Source organism: Neoarius graeffei, chromosome 14, assembly GCF_027579695.1.
Source record: "Neoarius graeffei isolate fNeoGra1 chromosome 14, fNeoGra1.pri, whole genome shotgun sequence".
Taxonomy (NCBI): Eukaryota; Metazoa; Chordata; class Actinopteri; order Siluriformes; family Ariidae; genus Neoarius; species Neoarius graeffei.
In genome coordinates this window covers 56448888-56472753 of record NC_083582.1, presented here as the reverse complement: position 1 = coordinate 56472753, position 23866 = coordinate 56448888, and the positions used below count along the sequence as shown (strand labels likewise).

Here is a 23866-nt window from a genome sequence, read left to right as displayed (position 1 = left end):
GGAACACCCATCCACCTGCTGTTTTATGCCGTTCTCTAATCAGCCGATCCCTTGACAGCAGCACAATGCATCAAATCATGCAGATACAAATCAAGAGCTTCAGTTAATGTTCACTTCAAACATCAAAATGGGAAAAATTGTGATCTCAAGGTGTGACTTTCACTGTGGCATGGGTGTTGGTTTGAGCCAAATGGACTGGTTTATTTGAGTATTTCAGAAAGTGCTGATCTCCTGGGGTTTCACACACAACAGTCTCTCGAGTTTACACAGAATGGTGCAAAAAACAAAAAACGTCGAGTGAGCGACAATTCTGTAGGTGGAAATGCCTTGTTGACAAGAGAGGTCAGAGGAAAATGGCCAGATTGTTTCGCGCTGTCAGGAAGGCTATATAGTAACTCATAGCAACTCTTTACAACCGTAGTGAGCAGAAAAGCATCTCAGCATGCAACAGCAGAAGCCCACATTGGGTTCCACTCCTGCCAGCCAAGAATAGGAACCTTAGGTGGGGTTTACATTAGACCGTATCAGCGGATCATCAGATTAACGTTTTTAAAACGATTAGTGTGCACACAGCAACACCAATACACGATTCGCGTGCACACAGCAACACCAATACACGGATACGCTCGGCTCCGCAGGCATCCTGCGCTCCAAATCACTCCGCCCTGAACAGCGAGTGCCCTCTGGAGGGTGCGCACTCCGGCCCTGCGCAGCTCACAGAGCGCGCGAGTGAAGCACACGAGCAGTGATTCGGGACTGAGCCGCTGTGTGTGTGATCCCAGCGCATATCACTTACCACTTGCAAGTGGAAGGATGGCAAGCCTAAAGACAATCATAACTACACAATGGGCAGTATTTGCATCAGTATTTGCAGTATTTTCATACTTTTATACTCTTTAATGAAAGGTGATACAAGGCGGAAGTCCGCGCCGTTTTTCAGCAGTCGCGTCACATGACCAACGCCAGCGAATCAGGAAGGTGGATGTCACAGTGACGTTGTCCAATGACGACGCCAGCTAGAGCTCAGCACAGCGTATCTGCGTATTCTCAATGTTTACACAGCACCGGATCAGACACGATCTGGATTGAATACGTGGACCCTGGCGGATTCCCGTTTCCCGGCGTTTCCAGGCGTTTTAATGTAAACGGACAGTGCATCCGCGAAGAAAACGAGACAGATACGGTCTAATGTAAACTTGGCCCTAGAATCAAGAACAAGTTCCTGTTAAAGTGCCCAGTGAGTGTAGTCTTACGGCTATAAAACAATTACAGGGATTAAACTATTGCCAAAACAATTTAAAACATAATCTATCACACTCTATTTCAAACAAACACAAAATGAACTACTTTTTTGAATCTATGTTACTGAAGAAACCTCTAAATCTGTGCGTCTTAGACTTGCTAATCACCTTAAAATTGGAATTTGTTGGCAAATATTTCCCACTCTGTCACATTCAGTTGAATTACTTCATGGTTTTTAAGTTATGATGGAAATCTCTGTGGTTTAAACTTCAGATTTCTGCTTTGAACGCCCATGAACTTTCAAGATCATTTTAAAAAGTAAGCGTCGTAAAAGACATAGGAAGCAGATAATTCACTAAGACTTTTGTCTTTTTGCAGTGGCAACACTACGGGCACAAGATTTACAGCACACTATGACAGCGTCTATGTCCGTAACACATCAACGTTGTGTTAGCCACTTTAAGACAAAAATTGAAAGAATTGTCCTGTATGTTAAAATGGTTTTCTCGACTATGTCATGATCCATAACACACACATCTGTCCAGCATCTATCATATTTACAATTGAGCTGAAAAGCTATGTGTTTCTTCTAATGTCTTCACTTCTGTCTGAGAAAATGCTGAGCTCTTTACGACAGCATCTCCATAGCAAACTAATTCACAGTGGAATGTGAGCCTTAGGTCAAACTCAGCACAGCGGTTTGCAGATCAGTGTACCAGGACACCACTATATTGACTTACTCTGAAAATGTCAAAGATCTCAGAGCAGGTTTGTAGCGAGGTGAAATCTCCAGGCTGAGTGAATACAGGAGTGTGACTGTGCCTGTGGAGCGCAAGCTAAGGGCTTGGAGCTTACAGCTTTCTGACATTCCCTCACATGCTAAATAAATACTCACTCAGCCGGCAGCATTAATCCCCAGAGCACAAGTACGAGAGAGTGAGAGAAATGTAATGAGTCCCCTCTGGAGGGGCTTCAGAAATGACGCAGTGCAGTGAAAGGCTCAACGTTTGAACAAGGCCCCTGTGTTAACTTCCCTGCGTCTGTACCAATAAACTTCAGAGAAAACAAGCATCCGTAAAACATACATTAATACACATAGCTTTATAAATGAACAAATAAATAAACAATTTTAAAAAAATCATAGCCAGGTATGTTTAAACATTTACAGTCAACACTCCTTTATTTATAGAACTTGACAAATTAAAAAAGGTCTTATTTGTACCCTGGTGTCAGTGACTTTTTTTTTTTTCAAAATGCAAAAAAGTATTTTCATCTCGATTTTATACAAATGTGCAAATAACATGAATCCTTCAGTCTTCAGTGTCAGTCAAGGATCCACAGGACAGGGCTGGAGAGGCTTATTTCAACAACAACTCCGCCCTCTCAAGCTCTTATTCAAGTAAAGTGCTCCATCGAGGAAAAAAAAAAAAAGACGAGGCAAACATCTGTGGCCTTTTCATTTCTCTTTCCATTTACAAAAAAAAAAAAACACAATAAAATTACAATGCAAACGGAAAATAATAATTATAATAATAATTAATAGTGCAGCAACAAAATGCTACACAGTTCAAGCAAGGCGAACATCCTCACTCTGGTGCCTGGAGACCAGCAAGCGAGTTCGGTCCCAGCACAGCGGCACAGTCAAGTAGTCACTAGTCATACGAACTCGAGTTTGCCGTGGCCTGTGTACATGCCCCAGTGCACAAGGGAGAGGAAGCGTTCGCCTCCTTGCGCACTCAGTTCAGCCTGCCGGAGTTTATCGCAGCCTGCACAGCAGTTCTCATGGCCAGTCACAGGCACCATGCACTCCAGGTCCAGCTTTGCCATGTGGCCCTTCTTGGCATGGTTATGCCCATGGAAGCTGTAGTGCAAGCGTGAGAGCATCTGCTGTCTCTGCACCCGGAGCTGCTTGTTCTCACTGCGCAGCATGCGCAATGCCAACATGATGAGCAGCACCAGGATGAGGCCTCCAGCGATGGGTACAGCGATCACAGCCGCTCGGAACCACACCTCCTTCGAGGCTAACTCTTGAACTCGTGTGATCAAGTTCTGGTTTAAGCCGTCTGTCTGGTAACGATCTGAAAAAGCAAAAGGCATGCGTTTCTTTCATTAGTTATTGTTTCATGTACATGATTTCTTAAGTGCTGCCTGTATCTCTGGGTCTAACACGTGTTCTCTTAGAAGCACATTCCTGCTCAATTAAGTATTACATAATCCACAGGCTATCAAAAGCACGTCATCTGTACCATACAGCTCAAAGGTAAACTATCTGCTGCCTGTAAATCATGTAACCCATTAAATATCTGGAAAAAAAAAAAAGCATGCTCCTGAGATCTGGCCCACAAATTAAATCTGAATATATCAAACCTCGATATATCATTTGAACATGAATAATAATTTGGATATTGATTTTTATATAATCACGTTAGTTCTCACCTGTAGGGTCACTTCGTGTGTGAACAATACTCGGTAAACCTCGGTAGTTACACATATCATCATGACAGCACTCAATCGGAGACGGGCCTCCATTCGAAACGTCCGAGTTCTTCTGAGTGCACACATCCACAGAGTTTAATAGTGGGTCTAGACATCCATGTGTTAATGGGGAGTTTGTGTTAAATGGCTCCAAAGCCTTGGTAAAACAGGCGTTGAGCTCCGATTTGCACATGTATCCAGTGGCAACACACTGCGGTGCATCACAGTAGCACCTGATCTCGCCTGTAAAACAAAATGGACACAAATAAGTGCTGTTTAGTCGAAACATCTCATTTCCCTTATTGACAACTATAGATAAAGTTTGATCAAAACTGCTTGAGTGAATGAATGTTCTTATAACTTAAATAATTACTAAATAATATGTGCTTAACAACAACAAAAGCCAGTGTATCTAATAGTTTTAGGGCTCTATTATTTACTTTTAAAGATAATTCATGTATTAAGTTTACACTATGAGATGTTCATGCAGAACGACTAGTGCAGAACCAAAACGGGTTAAAAAACTCACATGAAAATTAAGGCTAATGTCTAATATTGTTATCAGTGGTGTCATGGCTTATAGATGGACTCTTCTGTTCATTGTGTAAAACAGCAGTTTAGTAGAGTTTAATATCTGCCATGTGTGCCACAGAGAGTTTATCTAAACCCAAATGAAAACATGTAAAGACAGTGCTGTGAGGAAGTCTGTATGTCTGTACGTTACATGCCAGGCCTATTCCAAGCATGTTCTTAAGAAGACACTGACAATAAATCGAAGTTCAACCTACTCAAAGCTATAAAACGTCAGAAAGTGTTGGCATATAGGTTATATCACCAGGCGGAAATTGTGGAACATGTCTTAGTGGACAAATGACCCGTTTCTTGTTGTTTGCTCCAGACCTTTAAGACTATGGTGAAAACTAATTGCCTGTTATGTGTCTACCTGGAACCGAACACCAACACACACACATATACTGCGATACAAATACAAATAAACACAGGGTTTGTACGGGTGTCTGTGGACCTGCAGGACTCGAGTTACGGGTCATCGTTCTTGTCGGCGTAAACTGCTGACAACACACACACACACACACACACACACAGCAGGAAGAAGAGGAGAGGAGAAGAAAACAGACTGTGCACTCAACTTTAGGGTACAAGTACTAGGCTATAAACAGGCTATTCAGTGAAAAATTATGATTCCATTACAACATTTATTGAAATGAACTCTCTTGAAGGAATTGTTCAGGTTTTGGAGCAAGTTTTCTAGATGCACTTTTAAGTAGTTCTTACAAACCGAAGAATCCTGCAAAGTAGATCTTCCAGGAGATCCATTAAAATGCTATTTATAAGTAAGTATGTCTTATAAAGTCATACTTTTGTCCCATGTGGTGGACTGTTATGGGCTAGAAAACACTACAGGGTGGATAATTTTCCTTCATATTACCTTCTCATTACTCTGTGACCATAACTGATATATTAATTAGCACATAAAGTAATAACTGTAAATGCTGACTTTAAGTTCAGTCTGTCTTTTTGTCCATAATACAGTAATAACTCTGACAGTCTGTAGATCATTAAAATGCTATATATAAACAAAATCAAGGCTTCACTATTTCTCTTTAGACATATGGGAGTCTGATCTAAGGTGTGTGTAAAGTATCAGTGCTCTTGTTTGGGTTCAGTCTTGGTTTATAGACCTGTCCTGATAGATTATATGAAATAAAAATAAAGATCAGTCAGTTCTGCATACCTTTAGCTAGGAGCACAGCCATGGCACAGAGTTCCAGCTGAAGCCAAAGTGAAACAAAACTGCAATGGCGATCCATTTACGACCAGGTCCCAGTCCTTCAAGCCGGCGACAGAGACAACCTCCGATCTGTCCGAGTTAAACACTCGCTTACATGTGGTTTCCCACACGGATAAATACTTGCATTCCCGCAGTTCCTTCGGTTACATCATGAGCAAACCCGACAGGCGGTAGAACTCCCCTGTGCCATGAGCTCACTGTCAGTGCGGGACGATGCACCAGAAAAGAATAACACTCAGCTAGGGTATAAAAACAGGCCGTGTTTCACCTTCACAACGGGGGAAAAAAGCATCCAAAACACCACTAATAGGCAAATAATAATAATAATAAAGTCTGTAATGTGATGTGTAATCCAGATGAAATCGCTTCTGATCAGGAAACACGACCACACGCTCCACTGAGCAGCGCGCGCACCCACTCACTCACGCGCCAACAAGTGCTCAGTACACGAAAGCCAATATATTGGCTTGAGGGACCGCGCATGGCCACGCCCTCTCGATTACTGATTGGCTAAAGGTGAAGGCTTATTTGCATGCTTATTTGCATGCAAGTGCTCAGCACACAAAAGCCAATATATTGGCTTGAGGGACCGCGCGTGGCCACGCCCTCTCGATTACTGATTGGCTAAAGGTGAAGGCTTATTTGCATGCAAGTGCTCAGCACACGAAAGCCAATATATTGGCTTGAGGGACCGCGCATGGCCACGCCCTCTCGATTAATGATTGGCTAAACGAGAGGGATTATTCGCATGCTTATTTGCATGCAAGTGCTCAGCACACAAAAGCCAATATATGGGTTTGAGGGACCGCGCATGGCCACGCCCTCTCGATTAATGATTGGCGAAAGGTGAGGGATTATTTGCATGCAAGGGCTCAGCACAGGGACCACGCATGGCCACGCCCTCTCGATTAATGATTTACTGATTGGCTAAAGGTGAGGGATTATTTGCATGCTTATTTGCATGCAAGTGCTCAGCACACAAAAGCCAATATATGGGCTTGAGGGACCGCGCATGGCCACGCCCTCTCGATTAATGATTGGCGAAAGGTGAGGGATTATTTGCATGCAAGGGCTCAGCACAGGGACCACGCATGGCCACGCCCTCTCGATTATTGATTGGCTAAAGGTGAGGGATTATTTGCACGCTTATTTGCATGCAAGGGCTCAGGACAGGGACCACGCATGGCCACGCCCTCTCGATTATTGATTGGCTAAAGGTGAGGGATTATTTGCATGCTTATTTGCATGCAAGCGCTCAGGGACGTCGCATGGCCTCGCCCTCTCGATTACTGATGAGCTAAACGTGCGGGCTTATTTGCATGCTCATTTGCATGCAAGGGCTCAGCACAGGGACCACGCATGGCCACGCCCTCTCGATTAATGATTGGCTAAAGGTGAGGGATTATTTGCATGCTTATTTGCATGCAAGGGCTCAGGGACCTGGAATGGCCACGCCCTCTCGATTACTGATTAGCCAAACTGAGGGCTTATTTGCATGCAAGCGCTCAGGGACGTCGCATGGCCTCGCCCTCTCGGTTACTGATGAGCTAAACGTGAGGATTTATTTGCATGCAAGGGCTCAGCACAGGGACCACGCATGGCCACGCCCTCTCGAGTACTGATTGGCTAAAGGTGAGGGATTATTCAGACACCGCGCATGGCCACGCCCTCTTGATTACTGATTGGCTAAAGGAAAGGGATTATTTGCATGCACAGTGCGATTGGCGTTCGTATTGGTCCACGCGGCGTCCACACAAAGAGCCCGCCTTCAGCGTGAATTAAAGAAAGCTGCAATTAAAGAAATAATGAAAGGCACAATTCAAAGAGAGGACTTGTTTGACTGAAAAAGTGCAAATATGTACTACATATTACGTCACAAAATGTATTTATATGTATTGTTTAAACTATATGACTGTATTCGCCTGATTTTAGCCGATTAATCAGGTGTATAGAGGATTATTTCCAGTGTTCTGGAGGCTGTTTCTCAGAGCTCAGGAAGAAAAGATGACTTGTGTTTTGAGACAGATCAACAAGAAATAATACACTGGATACACTTTATGGAGCCTATTATCAGGTTAACATCATGAGGTGGCTGTTTGAAGTAATAGGTGTGTTCCTCAGACTCGGAAGGTCGCCTATAGAGACAAGTGAGAGACTGGGGCTAAGCGGTTAGACAAATTAGCAATCCAAAGAGGCCCCTGGCGCCAGAGAGCCGACACAGACAGACAGTGACACTCAATTAGAGCCGAGTCGATCCCATACAACACACACACACCCGATCGATATCGCACCGTGGCCCCTCCAGTCTCTTCATATGTTTATCATTGAGGATAGGCCACTGTTTGTAGGTAAAACGAATATATCACTAAAAACACAGAGCCTCCAGAGATAAGGGAAGTGGTTATGAAACTGACAGACAGGCCCTGGAGCTCCTCAAGTCCCCAAAGGTGATTTAATCCAGAGATCCAGGTATTGCGCGCGCGCATACAAGGGCATATAATTTGCATGTAAAATCATCTGGTGCTCAGAATAATCATTTTAAAAAAGTAATCCTTCATGACTACAATTACACAGCCTGGATCACTTTTCGATCATTTTGACGCATAATCGTCTTATTTGGCCGTGTTTATCCCTGTATAAAAGAACAAAATGCTGTCGGAAATCTGAGCCAACACAGAACTTTTTTTTGCGGAAAATAGAGTTTTGTGGGAAAACTGCCTTGAAATAGCCTCAGGCATGGAGGAGACTCACTTTTTGGGGGTTAAATGTCCATAAAGCGGCGCCTGAAATGTAAACACTTTAAACAAGTCTTCTATTTAAAAAAAGAGGAGAAAAACCTGTAAGTCAGATTGGTCAGTAGTGAAGGTCTGCGGCATGCTGCTTTGGTGATGTGATCATGCTCTGTGCTGATGTTTACAGGTAGAACAGCTGGGGAAAGCCAGAGAGACAGACAGAGAGACGCTATTAGGACTGATTGCCCTTTGCCTGCAGATAGAGGGCCATCGATCCAGTGTCAGAAGGGGAAGGACTAGTATGCTTGGAGGGAGACACACACACACACACACACTGTGTGTGTGTGTGTGTGTGTGAGTGAAAGTGCACTGACAGCAGTTGGGGTAATTGTTGGGAATTTCAGCAAGGCGCCAGTGTGTTCAGTAGCTTTAGGCTACATGCCCACACCTTTCACATGTTCTGCGGCTGACAGCAAGGCCAAAGGCAGACCAAAGGCAGAAAACTAGTGCATTTGTAGCAGCTTCTTTCTTTCCACACTGTGTTTCTACTATCATCATCTAGAATCCAAATCACTTTTATTGGCCAAGTCACACTTATAAGGAATTTGTCATGACATTTGCTCCAAGACTAATATAAACAAAATTAACATTAAATAAAGAGCCACATAAGAAAATATGCATATGAAGTCATAATATTGCAAATTGAATTAATTTTATATATATATATGAGTGATTCCACACTTATGGGTACTGAAATGGGGACATGAACTTATTTTTAAAAATTCACCTAAAACCATTTCTTTTTTTTACCATCAGGTCACAAAACATGTAATCTTTAATGAATGAGATGTTAAAAGATAACTTTAATTTTCTGAGATGTAATAAAAACATATTTATATGCCAAAGTCAGAACGTAACAGAAGTGTTGTGGACATATAGATTCTCAATTTTAACAATGTAGAATTACTTTTTGAAACATAGGAAGGTGATGTTTTAGCAAATATAATTAATAAACATGCGTAGTAGAATAAACATACACATTCTTTCAATAAGATTAACATGGTATATAGCTAGATTGTAATTAATTTGTAACAGACGCGAGATGGACAATCGTAACAGAAGTAATGTAACAGACATCATTTTGGAACTCATAGGCTTGACTTTGGCATATAAATATGTTTTTATTACATCTCAGAAAATTAAAGTTATCTTTTAACATATCATTCATTAAAGATTACATGTTTTGTGACCTGATGGTAAAAAAAGAAATGGTTTTAGGTGAATAAGTTCATGTCCCCATTTCAGTACCCATAAGCGTGGAATCACTCACATATATATATATATATATATATATATATATATATATATATATATGGGCGGCACGGTGGTGTAGTGGTTAGCACTGTTGCCTCACAGCAAGAAGGTCCGGGTTCAAGCCCCGTGGCCGGTGAGGGCCTTTCTGTGCGGAGTTTGCATGTTCTCCCCGTGTCCGCATGGGTTTCCTCCGGGTGCTCCGGTTTCCCCACAGTCCAAAGACATGCAGGTTAGGTTAACTGGTGACTCTAAATTGACCGTAGGTGTGAATGTGAGTGTGAATGGTTGTCTGTGTCTATGTGTCAGCCCTGTGATGACCTGGCGACTTGTCCAGGGTGTACCCCGCCTTTCACCCGTAGTCAGCTGGGATAGGCTCCAGCTTGCCTGCAACCCTGTAGAACAGGATAAAGTGGCTAGAGATAATGAGATGAGATGAGATGAGATGAGATGAGATATATGGGCAGCACGGTGGTGTAGTGATTAGCACTGTCACCTCACAGCAAGAAGGTCCGGGTTCGAGCCCCGTGGCCAGCGAGGGCCTTTCTGTGCAGAGTTTGCATGTTCTCCCCGTGTCCGCGTGGGTTTCCTCCGGGTGCTCCGGTTTCCCCCACAGTCCAAAGACATGCAGGTTAGGTTAACTGATGACTCTAAATTGACCGTAGGTGTGAATGTGAATGGTTGTCTGTGTCTATTGCTGTGTTCACACTTATACCGGTACGAAAGTGGTATAACTGTATCGATACAAAGTATAGCGGTACAGTTTAGTGTATCTCTCCACACTAGTGAGAAATGTTTGCGGTTTTCTTTCACGGTAGATGAAATGCGCGTGTGCGAAATGTTTCCGTGGTTACCAAGTAACTTCCTTCCAAGAATATATGGCGGATGAAACGTGTGTGTGCTTTATGTTGTCAATGTACAGTCTGTATTTCTGGTGGTCATTTATTCAGTCGAATCGTATAAAACGCGCGAGACAGTTTAGAAAGAAACAAACGAATCTCCGTTCTTCACTATTTTATTCAGCGAAGACATCAATTGAGGTGTGTGACTTTGCGCATGCGCATTATATTTGTATCGATACAGAGCCGCTTCATCTGTCCACACTACACGAAGCACTACAGTACCGATACTGTACCGGTACGAAACCCATACATTTGTGGGTTTCGTACCAAGACAGTTATACCGCTACAGTACCGGTATAGTTGCTAGTGTGGACAGGTGTTGCGGTACGAAAGTAGTTTCGTATCGGTACAAAATCCCTAGTGTGGACAGGGTATAAGTGTCAGCCCTGTGATGACCTGGTGACTTGTCCAGAGTGTACCCCGCCTTTCGCTCATAGTCAGCTGGGATAGGCTCCAGCTTGCCTGCGACCCTGTAGAACAGGATAAAGCGGATAGAGATAATGAGATTATATATATATGGGCAGTGCAGTGGTTAGCACTGTCGCCTCGCAGCAAGAAGGTCCTGGGTTCGAGCCCAGTGGCCAGCGAGGGCCTTTCTGTGTGGAGTTGACATGTTCTCCCTGTGTCTGCGTGGGTTTCCCCCACAGTCCAAAGACATGCAGGTTAGGTTAATTGGCGGCTCTAAATTGACTGTAGGTTGTTTGTCTCTGTATCAACCCTGCAATAACCTGGCGACTTGTCCAGGGTGTACCCTGCCTCTCGCCCATAGTCAGCTTGGATAGGCTCCAGCTTGCCCGTGACCCTCTAAAACAGGATAAGCGGCTACAGATAATGAATGGATGGATTTTATATATATTATATATATGAGGATATTCCACAGTGGTGTGAAGATATGAAGTTTATCTTCAAGCAGTGAACATATACACAACTGAGCAAAGTGAACGAGTGAAATATTTTTCAACATAAGATAAACTTAATATCTTTGTGCCCTTGTGTGATGTTCTTTTTATTACATAGACACATTCACAAAGTACACAACTTTATCAAAACTATTCACTGATTTCCTCATGAGTGAACATACTGAACAATAGGTCATGGTTGTAATTCTCAATGACCCGGATGTAGTTCGTATGAAAAATACGAGTGGTGTATTTCCCAGTAAAATACTCATGTCTATGTAAGATGAGATATGAATTCCAATTTCAGAATACAATTGAAGTCGAGTTCTTAGTTCAAACTGCATTAAGTGGAGGGGGTGCTGAATGATTTTGCAGTATACAATATGTGACCAAGAATAATCTACAGTCGAGCTTGAATTTTGTGAATTCTTTAGAGTTTTCTATATTTCTGCATAAATATGACCTAAAACATCATCAGATTTTCACACAAGTCCTAAAAGTAGATAAAGAGAAACCAGTTAAACAAATGAGACAAAAATATTATACTTGGTCATTTATTTATTGAGGAAAATGATCCAATATTATATATCTGTGAATGGCAAAAGTATGTGACCCTCTAGGATTAGCAGTTAATTTGAAGGTGAAATTAGAGTCAGGTGTTTTCAATCAATGGGATGACAATCAGGTGTGAGTGGGCACCCTGTTTTATTTAAAGAACAGGGATCTATCAAAGTCTGATCTTCACAACACATGTTTGTGGAAGTGTATCATGACACGAACAAAGGAAATTTCTGAGGACCTCAGAAAAAGCATTGTTGATGGTCATCAGGCTGGAAAAGGTTAAAAAACCATCTCTAAAGAGTTTGGACTCCACCAATCCACAGTCAGACAGATTGTGTATAAATGGAGGAAATTCAAGACCATTGTTACCCTCCCCAGGAGTGGTCGACCAACAGAGCTCACTCCAAGAGCAAGGCGTGTAATAGTCGGTGAGGTCACAAAGGACCCCAGGGTAACTTCTAAGCAACTGAAGGAGACTCTCACATTGGCTAATGTTAATGTTCATGAGTCCACCATCAGGAGAGCACTGAGCAACAATGATGTGCATGGCAGGGTTACAAGGAGAAAGCCACTGCTCTCCAAAAAGAACATTGCTGCTCGTCTGCAGTTTGCTAAAGATCACATGAACAAGCCAGAAGGCTATTGGAAAAATGTTTTGTGGACGGATGAGACCAAACTAGAACTTTTTGGTTTAAATGAGAAGCGTTATGTGTGGAGAAAGGAAAACAATGCATTCCAGCATAAGAACCTTATCCCATCTGTGAAACATGGTGGTGGTAGTATCATGGTTTGGGCCTGTTTTGCTGCATCTGGCCCAGGACGGCTTGCCATCACTGATGGAACAATGAATTCTAAATTATACCAGTGAATTCTAAAGGAAAATGTCAAGACATCTGTTCATGAACTGAATCTCAAGAGATGGGTCATGCAGCAAGATAACGACCCTAAGCACACAAGTCGTTCTACCAAAGAATTGTTAAAGAAGAATAAAGTTAATGTTTTGGAATGGCCAAGTCAAAGTCCTGACCTTAATCCAATCGAAATGTTGTGGAAGGACCTGAAGCAAGCAGTTCATGTAAGGAAACCCACCAACATCCCAGAGTTGAAGCTGTTCTGTACGGAGGAATGGGCTAAAATTCCTCCAAGCCGGTGTGCAGGACTGATCAACAGTTACTGGAAACGTTTAGTTGCAGTTATTGCTGCACAAGGGGGTCACACCAGATACTGAAAGCAAAGGTTCACATACTTTTGCTACTCACAGATATGTAATATTGGATAATTTTCCTCAATAAATAAATGACCAAGTATAATATTTTTGTCTCATTTATTTAACTGGGTTCTCTTGATCTACTTTTAGGACTTGTGTGAAAATCTGATGTTTTAGGTTATATTTATGCAGAAATGTAGAAAATTCTAAAGGGTTCACAAACTTTCAAGCACCACTGTACACAGTCAGCCTACTAAGTACATAATATAATGAGCTATGAATTATAATTTCCCAGTGTGAGAAAAGTTCTCATCTTGTCAGGAGGTTTAAGTACATGTGTCGGCCTATTACTGTTCTGTCAGTTACAGCATGTAGGTTATGTTACTGCAAGGGAGATCCATATATTGCCATTTTCTAATTTACTAACACTAATTAGAGTAATTAAAAATGCTCCCAAATCAACTTTTTTTTTTGCTCGCATCGTTAGAGGAAAACCTATTTTCCTGCCTTTCACAAAGCTTTCTGACACATGTAATGTTTAGTCTGCAGGGAAAGGATTTCCCAGAGCACTCAAGTGTTCATGCTCACAATGTTTTATGTCTAATAACAGGTCAGTGCTGCCCTCTTGTGTCTAACATCACAACTACACCCAAGTGAGCTCAGCAGGTTCGGAAATACAGCTGAGTGCCAAAGCTGCATACCCTTAGATTTTTTCTAAAGGAGGGTTTGGGCATAGAATACAGTATGTTTTTCTTTATTTGTGGTAATATGCTTCAGAGAAACCCATATGAAGGAAGTTATCTTTTCCCTATTGTTAAAAAATAGAGAAATAAATATTTTTACAGATCACATTTTCACCTGGTGCATCTTATCTTTTGTTGCAATCTGTTGTATATTAAGATTATAACCCATCTTTGGTCATGACTAACCGAATGACTCAAATGTTGCACATAACTTATAATTTCTTTTATTCTTTCTCCTACAGCATTAGAAATTTCCAGCTATAATTGTGAAAAGTAACTGAACTCATGTTCAAGAACACTTTTTAATTTGGAAGCTGTTGAGGTACAATATCCAAATCAAGGCTTGCTGGAATACTTTCCTGAATGGATCATGATTGTGTGTGCCTCATTTGGTATGGACTGATAATTATTATGAGCACTTCTTAGCCTGCAATAGAAACAGAAAGGGAATCAAGTGGAGGTGTGAAGTGAGGAGTGGGGAAGGGAAGGGATTGAGTGGTGTGAAAGGACCTGCAGCTCAGTTTACATGTTTCATGCTGATAGTTCACACCTTTAAAGAAAGATACAAACAGTGAGAATAAGGCAAAGACGTGATGGAGTGGATCAGCAAAGAGGTGTCCAGACACAGCTGTGATTATCATTTGCAACAGATACGTGTGTGTGTGTGTGGTTCTATTGACACCAACTTAAAATGTCTAAAGAAGGTACATTACCACTGCAAATTCTTTCCAATGGGAATTTACAAGCTAACTGGAGTAACACCATGCACAGATTTTTCATTATTCAAAAAAACATGAGGCAAGCCATAAAAAAAACCCAAAACCCTGCACACTTGCAAGGATTCTGAAGTAAATTTAGATTAGCAGGTCACATTCAACATCTCATCTCATCTCATCTCATTATCTCTAGCCGCTTTATCCTTCTACAGGGTCGCAGGCAAGCTGGAGCCTATCCCAGCTGACTACGGGCGAAAGGCGGGGTACACCCTGGACAAGTCGCCAGGTCATCACAGGGCTGACACATAGACACAGACAACCATTCACACTCACATTCACACCTACGGTCAATTTAGAGTCACCAGTTAACCTAACCTGCATGTCTTTGGACTGTGGGGGAAACCGGAGCACCCGGAGGAAACCCACGCGGACACGGGGAGAACATGCAAACTCCACACAGAAAGGCCCTCGCCGGCCCCGGGGCTCGAACCCAGGACCTTCTTGCTGTGAGGCGACAGCGCTAACCACTACACCACCGTGCCGCCCCACATTCAACATGAAGTGTCAAATTTACAGCATAGACTATGGACTAGGAACAGCAGCTCCTTGAATAATCTTAAATCTTTCGAATTCAATAATTTGTTTTCCAACTAGCTGGGGGCAAAGCAGAGGCATCTACAGTTGTGTTCAAAATAATAGCAGTGTGTTTAAAAACGTGAGTAAAGCTCAAAATCCTTATAATAGTTTTTATTTCCATGCATTGGGAACAATGCACATTATATTCTACATCAAAACATGAAGAAAAATGTATCAATATTTTAATTACTTTACAGAAAATGAAGAAAAATGAACATTGGGCTGTTCAAAAAAATAGCAGTGTCTGCATTTTTCATTACAAACTCCAAATATTGACTGTATAAACTGAAAAAATCTTAAGAAATTTAGTATTCCTGTGAATCACTAAACTAATATTTAGTTGTATAACCACGGTTTCTGAGAACTTCTGGCACCTGTGAACAGGTATTCCAGCCCAGGATGATTTGACACACATTCCACAATTCCTCTGCATTTCTTGGTTTTGCCTCAGAAACAGCATTTTTGATGTCACCCCACAAGTTTTCTATCGGATTAAGGTCCGAGGATTGGGCTGGCCACTCCATAACTTTCATTTTGTTGGTCTTGAACCCTGATGCTGCTCGCTTACTGGTGCGTTTGGGGTCGTTGTCTTGTTGAAACACCCATTTCAAGGGCATTTCCTCTTCAGCATAAGGCAACATGACCTCAATTATTTTGATATATGCAAACTGATCCATGATCCCTGGTATGCGACAAATGGGCCCAACACCATAGTAAGAGAAACGTTCCCATATCATGCTTGCACCACCATGCTTCACTGTCTTCAGAGTGTACTGCGGCTTGAATTCAGTGTTTGGGGGTCGTCTGAAAAACTGTCTGTGGCTCTTGGACCCAAAAAGAACAATTTTACTTTCATCAGTCCACAAAATGTTTTTCTATTTCTCTTTAGGCCAGTCGATGTGTTCTTTGGCAAATTGTATCCTCTTCAGCACGTCTTTTTTTTAACAGTGGAACTTTGCGGGAGCTTCTTGCAGATAGATTAGCTTCACACAGGCATCTTCTAATTGTCACAGTATTCACAGGTAACTTCAGACCATCTTTGATCACCCTGGAGCTGATCATTGGCCGAGTCTTTGCCATTCTGGCTATTCTTCGATCCATTTGAATGGTAGTCTTCTGTTTTCTTCCATGTCTCTCTGGCTTTGCTGTCCATTTTAAAGCACTGGAGATCATTTTAGCTGAGCAGCCCATCATTTTCTGCACTTCTTTACAGTATACGTTTTACCTCTCCAATCAACGTTTTAATCAAAGCACGCTGTTCTTCTGAACAATGTCTGGAACGACCCATGTTTCTCATGTTTTCAGAGAGAAATGGATGTACAACATGTGCTGGCTTCATCCTTAAATTAGGGCCACCTGATTGACATCCGTTTTTTCACAGAATGAATGGCCTCACTAATTGAACTCCACACTATTATTTTGAACACGTCCCTTTCACTTAATTATTCGATTACACAGACTCAGGAGCATGCATATCATGAATGTTGGGTCTGTTGGTTTTCTATGACTCTACTACACCTACTGGTAAATTATTTGCCATGTAGTAATACAATTTCCACCAAAAACAGTGATTGATCTGGTTAGTCGTGTTGGACTGCTATTATTTTGAACACAAGTGTACCATCTGTGTTAAAACAGCACCCAGAATTCTTACTGAGCATTAGGTCAGAAATCAGGGTGGTTTTGAATATTTCAGGTCCAATTTATCTTTTAAATCATGACGTACATTCACCAATCTTAATACCCTGAAAAGAATATTGTGATCACTATATGCAGAAAAACTGCAATTATATTTCTGCACATCTTTATGTACAGTCCTAAGCTACAAATGTGCAAAGGAAAAGGGGAAAAAAAGTGGCTTTATATTACATGGTATGGGGCAATTTACTGGTGTGGCTTGGGCCCACTTTTCCTTTGAGAAGGAACCACTGCAAATCTGTTTATTCATCACATATCCTAGTAAACAACTAAGCAAAAAAAAAAAAAAAGACAAATCAAGATTTACTTTTTAGCATGGTTTATTACAATACATACATTTCACATTTGACCTTCTGACCCCAGGTGACCCTGCCTCGATACTGATGTGGCGAAGTTGGTAATGTCCAGTCCTCAGCCATGTCCTTCAACACTTCATTTCCTACTATCTGGTAGCACTAGCTCCACTCTGTCCAATCAGGGTGCAAAGGAAAATGTGCGACAATAATTTATGAATACAACATATGATATACTAGTAATCACTGCAACTTTTAATAAAACTCTTTTTAAACTCCATTATTAATTAACGACTGTACAAAGGAATGGACTCATGGTTTAATGCAAGTTGCAATAAACAAAAAAAAAAAAAAACCCACACACACCACAAGAAAAATAAGAACAATAAACTTGCCAAAACATCTGGAAACAAGAAAAACTCGGGGGCGGTGTCCTTTGTGTCAACTAGATTTCACTAGTGTCAGGGAAAGCCAGTTTGGGAGACAGGATAGTGGGCTTTTTAGATCAAGCTGCAGGAATGGCACTTTCTCTTCATCATTCAATGAGCAAAAGAATCTCTCTCTCGCTCGCTCTCTCTGATTTACTCCTCCATACAAGCAGGCACTGGTGTTGACAGGGCACATCAGGGCCATTGGGGCAAAGACCACAAACATTGTGGACAGAAATGATCCAATTCCTTTAAAAGGCATGGACTTGGAGAGTGAAATCCTTTACAGTGCGATCAGAGAAAGCAAAAAAGAATGGAAAAGAAAAAAAAAAATCCATTAACCATTTAGCAACATTACAATTATTCATATGCAGAGAGACACAAACCAGACAGGGTTTAAAAGGTGGAGGTGTGTGTAGTCAGAAGACACGGATGTGCAAGTGTGTGTTGTGGTCATTGTCACTAGTTGCCCCCACTGAATCGTCCGCTGCCCCTCCCCTCATGCACATATAGTACATGCTCAAGGCAATGGCTCACCAAATGTTTTTAGGATGAGCAGATTTCAGATTCCCCCCCCTCCCCCAAAAGCAGGTTTAAAAATCTGCAATCAGATTTTTACATATGGACACCTGAAGACGATGAATGTCCTCAGCTGGAGTTGGTGCTGATTAGGTTATTATTATTATTTATTTTTTTAAACATTTGGATGACAAAAGCTTTTCTGATAGGCATAGCTTCCCATGGCTTCATCTACAAAACATATTTACAACATGGAAATAACATCTACAAGAAATCTACATATACACGGCCCCTGGCAAGAGCAGGTCCCAAAACATCTCCACCTCATCTCGACCATAGCCTCCACCCATCATCCCCCTCCCTCGTCCTTCAGTCCACAGCAGCGCCTTTTGTGTAAGACTGGACACAGAGCAGAACAGAACGGTGGTTCTTCAGGGTTCTGTGCACATAAAATGGATTCCAACTCATCCTCATACCTCTGCTGTCCTACTCAAAACCCACACCAAACAAACCCAGAGTTCTCAGATCATGAAGGAATTCTGATTCTTCAACTTTTCAAGCTCTTTAATTTGTTGTCTCAAAAAGAGTATCCTGCAAAAGAGAGAAAGCAAAGGGAAACAGCAGAAAACATTAAACACAAGTCTAGAAATATTCATAATAGAGTAGTACAGCATTGACAATCAAAACTTTTTTTTTTAAAGATAGCTTTTACGTTCTGATGAAGGCCAAAACACTAAGATTCAATAAATACTTAACTAATCTGGAAATAGTGGTTACCTCTGTTCACGCAGTGTGGCCTGGATTTCACACACACGCACTAGTGAGCGCAGATTCTTCAGCTCTGTACAGTTCTCAGACATGTAAATGCTGCCCATGGTGTGAGCCTCTTCACGTAACCGTGATGCCTGGAGGAGGGGTTCATCAAGCACAAAAAAAAAAAAAGTTATCCAATTCCACATGCAACACTCGTACCATGTAAAGCATCTGTGACTTATCCAAAACACAGCTGGCATTTAAAGTAATGCTATGCTTTAAAAGGCAAATAAGCACATCGTTAGGGAAAAAAAATCCTAGAAACCATGACTACAACTGACTGGAATTGAACTGAAGTGGCTCTGATTCACAGTAAGTGGCGCCCATTGACAGGCTTGTCCCAGCTGGGTTCTTGCTTTACACCAGCACTCAGACCATCACCACTGTTCATGTTACCAAAGACGACAGGATGATGAGAGGAGCTTCTGTCACAGAGTGCTTGGACTACGTTGGATGTTGCAATTGTAGTTTCACTCTTGACCAGATGATGGCAGCCTAATACTACAATCAGACGAGATTGCATTCTCATCTCATTATCTGTAGCTGCTTTATCCTGTTCTACAGGGTCGCAGGCAAGCTGGAGCCTATCCCAGCTGACTACGGGCGAAAGGCGGGGTACACCCTGGACAAGTCGCCAGGTCATCACAGGGCTGACACACAGACACAGACAACCATTCACACTCACATTCACACCTACGGTCAATTTAGAGTCACCAGTTAACCTAACCTGCATGTCTTTGGACTGTGGGGGAAACCGGAGCACCCGGAGGAAACCCACGCGGACACGGGGAGAACATGCAAACTCCACACAGAAAGGCCCTCGCCAGCCACGGGGCTTGAACCCGGACCTTCTTGCTGTGAGGCGACAGCGCTAACCACTACACCACTGTGCCGCCCAAGATTGCATCATCCAGTGCAATAATGCTGTGCCTGAACTAGTTTCCTATTCACCATATAGTAGCATTATTTGGGTACTATTCATTTTGTGGTGTGGTCTTGAACAAAATCTACATTTTGCTGTACAAAGAACAGTACATATAGTGAACATTATATTTAAAATCACTGCTTACAGACAGTGACCCCTATGAATGTACCCACACAACACTGGAATATCTCAGTTTCCACTTTATACATTCTGCAGCAGTGGCCCAGTGGAGGAGGAAAGCAGAACAAACTAAGACAAAATTACTTCTTAATAAAAACTAAAATAAAATTACTTGGTTATGTGTCAAATAATGCACTTACACTTGAGCTGGACAATATGTAAGGGATAATGTATAGTGAGCTGGTTATCACAAAATAAACCCTGACAGGGTGACTGACTCCAACACAAAAACGAAACACTTTTTTAAAATTACAGAATTGGATTGCATTGAATCCGAGGATCATGAAAGTTTATTTTTGTGAATACAAATAGGTCACTTATACACAATTTTTATATTTATTACTTATTGATCTCCATGCCGACTGTTGTGATAAACGTGCATGCGCACCACCCAGGTACAACAAAACCCTTTACCCCTGCTGCTGCTGGGGGGAAATCCTACAGGAAATCAATACCAGTTTTATATTATCTCATCTCATCGTCTCCAGCCGCTTTATCCTGTTCTACAGGGTCACGGGCAAGCTGGAGTCTATCCCAGCTGACTAAGGGCAAAAGGCGGGGTACACCCTGGACAAGTCGCCAGGTCATCACAGGGCTGACACATAGACACAGACAACCATTCACACTCACATTCACACCTACGGTCAATTTAGAGTCACCAGTTAACCTAACCTGCATGTCTTTGGACTCTGGGGGAAACCGGAGCACCCGGAGGAAACCCACGCGGACACGGGGAGAACATGCAAACTCCACACAGAAAGGCCCTCGCCGGCCATGGGACTCAAACCTGGACCTTCTTGCTGTGAGGCGACAGTGCTAACCACTACACCACCATGCCGCCGAGTTTTATATTATATAAAACTAATTTTATAAATTAGTTTTTAAATTCCTCTCTGAACTAAAACATTCATTCATTTTTATATAAAAATGTATTAATGCACATTTGAACTAAATGGTTACAGAAATTGTACCAAACAGCTTTCTGACAAATTTCTAAACTGGACTGCAATAAATAAATAAGAAAATGAAAATGGTAAAGTCTGAATATCGCCCTCAAGCATCAGAGAATGGCAAAATTGGGGACTTAAATGATGCATCACCACAGTTCACAGCTCAGAGCAGGAGAGTCGAGTCTACCTCGTCTTATTGAGCCCAGCACAATTGTGATTTAAAAAAATAAAAAAAATAAAAAAATTTTAAAAATCAGGTGCAACTTGGAGAAGAAAAAATAAATAAATAAAAACCTGTCCTAGATTCAACCCATCCACAACTGCTATTTCATACCAGTGGGAAAATCTTACACTTTGCAGAAAGGTGTAAATTTGTGTTTACAGAGTTCCACAGAACAAATGTAGAGCTCTTTTCCAAAATGCTATAAATCCATTTTGATTGTTTTCAGAAAAATGACTTTTTACCCAGACCCATAAATTTTGCAAATATTTAATTTATCCTGTTATAATAGATAGTTGGTTCAGTCTGAACATTTTCAACAATGGACAAATCCAACAACAATATTATTGATTATAAATCCAAAGTTTATTATATATTTTTTTCAAAATGCTATAAATCCATTCATTTTTTCTGTCTTTCTGTTTTTAAAAACAAGAGAACACACTGTAGATATATAATATCAGGAACTTTCATCATACAATTTATAATAAAATCAAATAAATTATATAAACACTTGAATAACATTCATTCATGTTTAATTTTACATTTTAAGACTGTCCACCACAGAAAACTACTAACTAAATAACAAATGGCCAGTTAGTTCAGTTTTTTTTTAATGCAATCCATTCAAAGTGCCACCTTAAACAGCATGACAAAACCACTAACTAAATAACAATAATCAGCCCACCACGAGAATAGCGAATTTTCTTAGTTTGCTCTCGTTCATGGTTATCTTTGTTTAAACGACGTCTTCTACCACCTGGTGTAGGGTCTCACAGGTTTTTCAGAACCATCAAAAGTATTCACAACCACCATTTGCAAAAGTTATTTGTGATCAAGAAGCTACACAAGCAAACAAAACTCCTCGCTTCAGGGCGCCGCCACATGGGATAGTGTAGAACGCTGACTGAACTCTGATTGGTCTAGAGGAAATGTCGCACTCAGCCAAAAAACAGGTGTAGCGCCTATCGCGTTTTGGAGAGAAGCTACAATTTGCAGCACATGTAAACAAGGAAATATAGCAATTTGGCATGAAACATTAATGGAGCAGTGAATAGGCTCAGTACACAGCAGAATAGCGCGACGAACTCTTTTTTTTTTTTTATTTGGCGTTTATCGCATTTTGGAAAAGAGCTCTTCAAATATTCTAGACACATTAATTTATAGTAAAATATATGGTCATGGCAGGGTTATGGTCCGGTTGTGACAAGGCAAAAACATCACAGTGGCCCTTACACAACACAAACTTTGCATTATTAAATTTAACTTGCTCAGGTTTTGTTAATACAACGCTAACAAAACAGAGCCATTGTATTTACCCAACTGTTACCATCCAGTCACCTGATGATCCCCTTTTCTAAGCATCAACATTAATGTATCACGATGACATCATTACATTGTCCAGCCATAACTGACCCATTTAGAGTAAACTCTCGAGACTGGTGTGTGAGAGAAATCAGCCGTTATAGTAATACTTGAACCAGCCTGTCTGGCAACAACAGTCATGCCACAATCAAAATCACTGAGTTCACATTTTTTTCTCCGTCCTGACTGTTGATGTGAATTTTAACCAAATCTGAATGATTTTATGCATTGCACTGCTGCCACACAATTGGGTGATTAAATAATTGCATTAATGAACTGATTCACAGTGTTCAGTGAGCGTATATACAATATTAAGACAGATTCTGCAACACAGGAAAGAAGCCATGGCCTAATGGTTAAAGAAGCAGCTTTGGGACCAAAAAGTGCCCTTGAGTAAGGCACCTAACCCCCAGCCACTCCCCCCAAACTACTCTGCGTCTTTGGATAAGAGCGTCTGCCAAGTGCCATGTAATGCAACAGGACATTTACAGACTCACTGCACAGTAAACACAATATGCACAAGTCCAGCCAACAAACAGCAGATAAGAAAACGGCAAAGTACCTGTTTCTCGACGTGCTCTGCAGGCCAGCCTTGCACATGTTTGATGAGGTTCTCGTTAAAGTGTGCTGCCAAAGAGGGTGTGAAGGAGCAGGTTTGTCTGGCCGTGGCTGTTCCAGCTGGTACTGAACCCGCAGCCCCTGCTCCAGTCCCCGTGCCAGTACTCTGACCACCACCACTGCCATTATTACTGCTGCTGCTGTTACTGTTTCCAACATGGTTTGGACCAGGAGAGGGGCTTCTCTGACTACTGTCAGAACAACACACAGGAAAGGCAGTGATACAATTTAGAACAAAAGGTTTAAAACGTACATCTACCTGTGTGATAAAAACTCAAACTAAACAGAGCTTTGAACAGGGTCAGTTCTTCACTATATAAAACAGTGAATAGTTTTTAACTGCAGTTGCCAGACTGACCAAAAGATGGCAGCACAACACAAGCAGACATTTCTTTCCTCAATGGAAAAGACTATAAAAAATTGTGACGCTTGTTCATACATACGCACAAGCAACACTGCAGCACTGCTCATGTCTAGCATACACAATAACAGGCATACAGTGTTACACCCAATCCAACAAGCAAACCTGGACTTCAGACTCTTGTCAAAACTGGGACCAGATAAGATAGGACATAACTTGCATACATTTGAGTTTTTTCTTGCTTTGAGACACACAGACACAC

The 23866-nt window shown here is 41.6% G+C and overlaps 2 protein-coding genes across 4 annotated transcripts in view; both read right to left on the bottom strand.

Moving 5' to 3' along the window:
• Positions 1-2403: 2403 nt before the first annotated feature.
• bambia (BMP and activin membrane-bound inhibitor (Xenopus laevis) homolog a) lies at positions 2404-5949 on the bottom strand. The gene is made up of 3 exons (XM_060939028.1): positions 5471-5949; positions 3679-3960; positions 2404-3320 (listed from the first exon to the last, which is right to left on the bottom strand). The coding sequence occupies exons 1-3, from the start codon at positions 5544-5546 to the stop codon at positions 2899-2901; spliced, it is 780 nt and encodes a 259-aa protein (XP_060795011.1). The 5' UTR covers positions 5547-5949; the 3' UTR covers positions 2404-2898.
• Positions 5950-17234: 11285 nt separating this feature from the next.
• The window catches only part of waca (WW domain containing adaptor with coiled-coil a), a 61136-nt gene continuing 54504 nt past the window's right edge, over positions 17235-23866 (bottom strand). For 2 of the 3 annotated variants that reach the window (XM_060940083.1, XM_060940085.1), the window contains 3 exons: positions 23188-23434; positions 18950-19077; positions 17235-18763 (listed from right to left, as the gene is read on the bottom strand). In XM_060940083.1, the coding sequence (XP_060796066.1) occupies positions 18694-18763; positions 18950-19077; positions 23188-23434 (445 nt within the window). In that variant the 3' untranslated portion in view covers positions 17235-18693. The remainder of the gene's footprint in view (positions 18764-18949; positions 19078-23187; positions 23435-23866) is intronic. The other variant, XM_060940084.1, reaches the window with a different exon arrangement.

Bases quoted from the DNA above. Each gene is read 5' to 3' on its own strand.
- bambia (XM_060939028.1), bottom strand. From the start codon at position 5,546: ATGGATCGCCATTGCAGTTTTGTTTCACTTTGGCTTCAGCTGGAACTC. The intron at 3,961-5,470 runs GTATGCAGAACT...TTTGTTTTACAG, and splicing joins GGCTGTGCTCCTAGCTAAAG to GCGAGATCAGGTGCTACTGT. The intron at 3,321-3,678 runs GTGAGAACTAAC...TTGCTTTTTCAG, and splicing joins CACACGAAGTGACCCTACAG to ATCGTTACCAGACAGACGGC.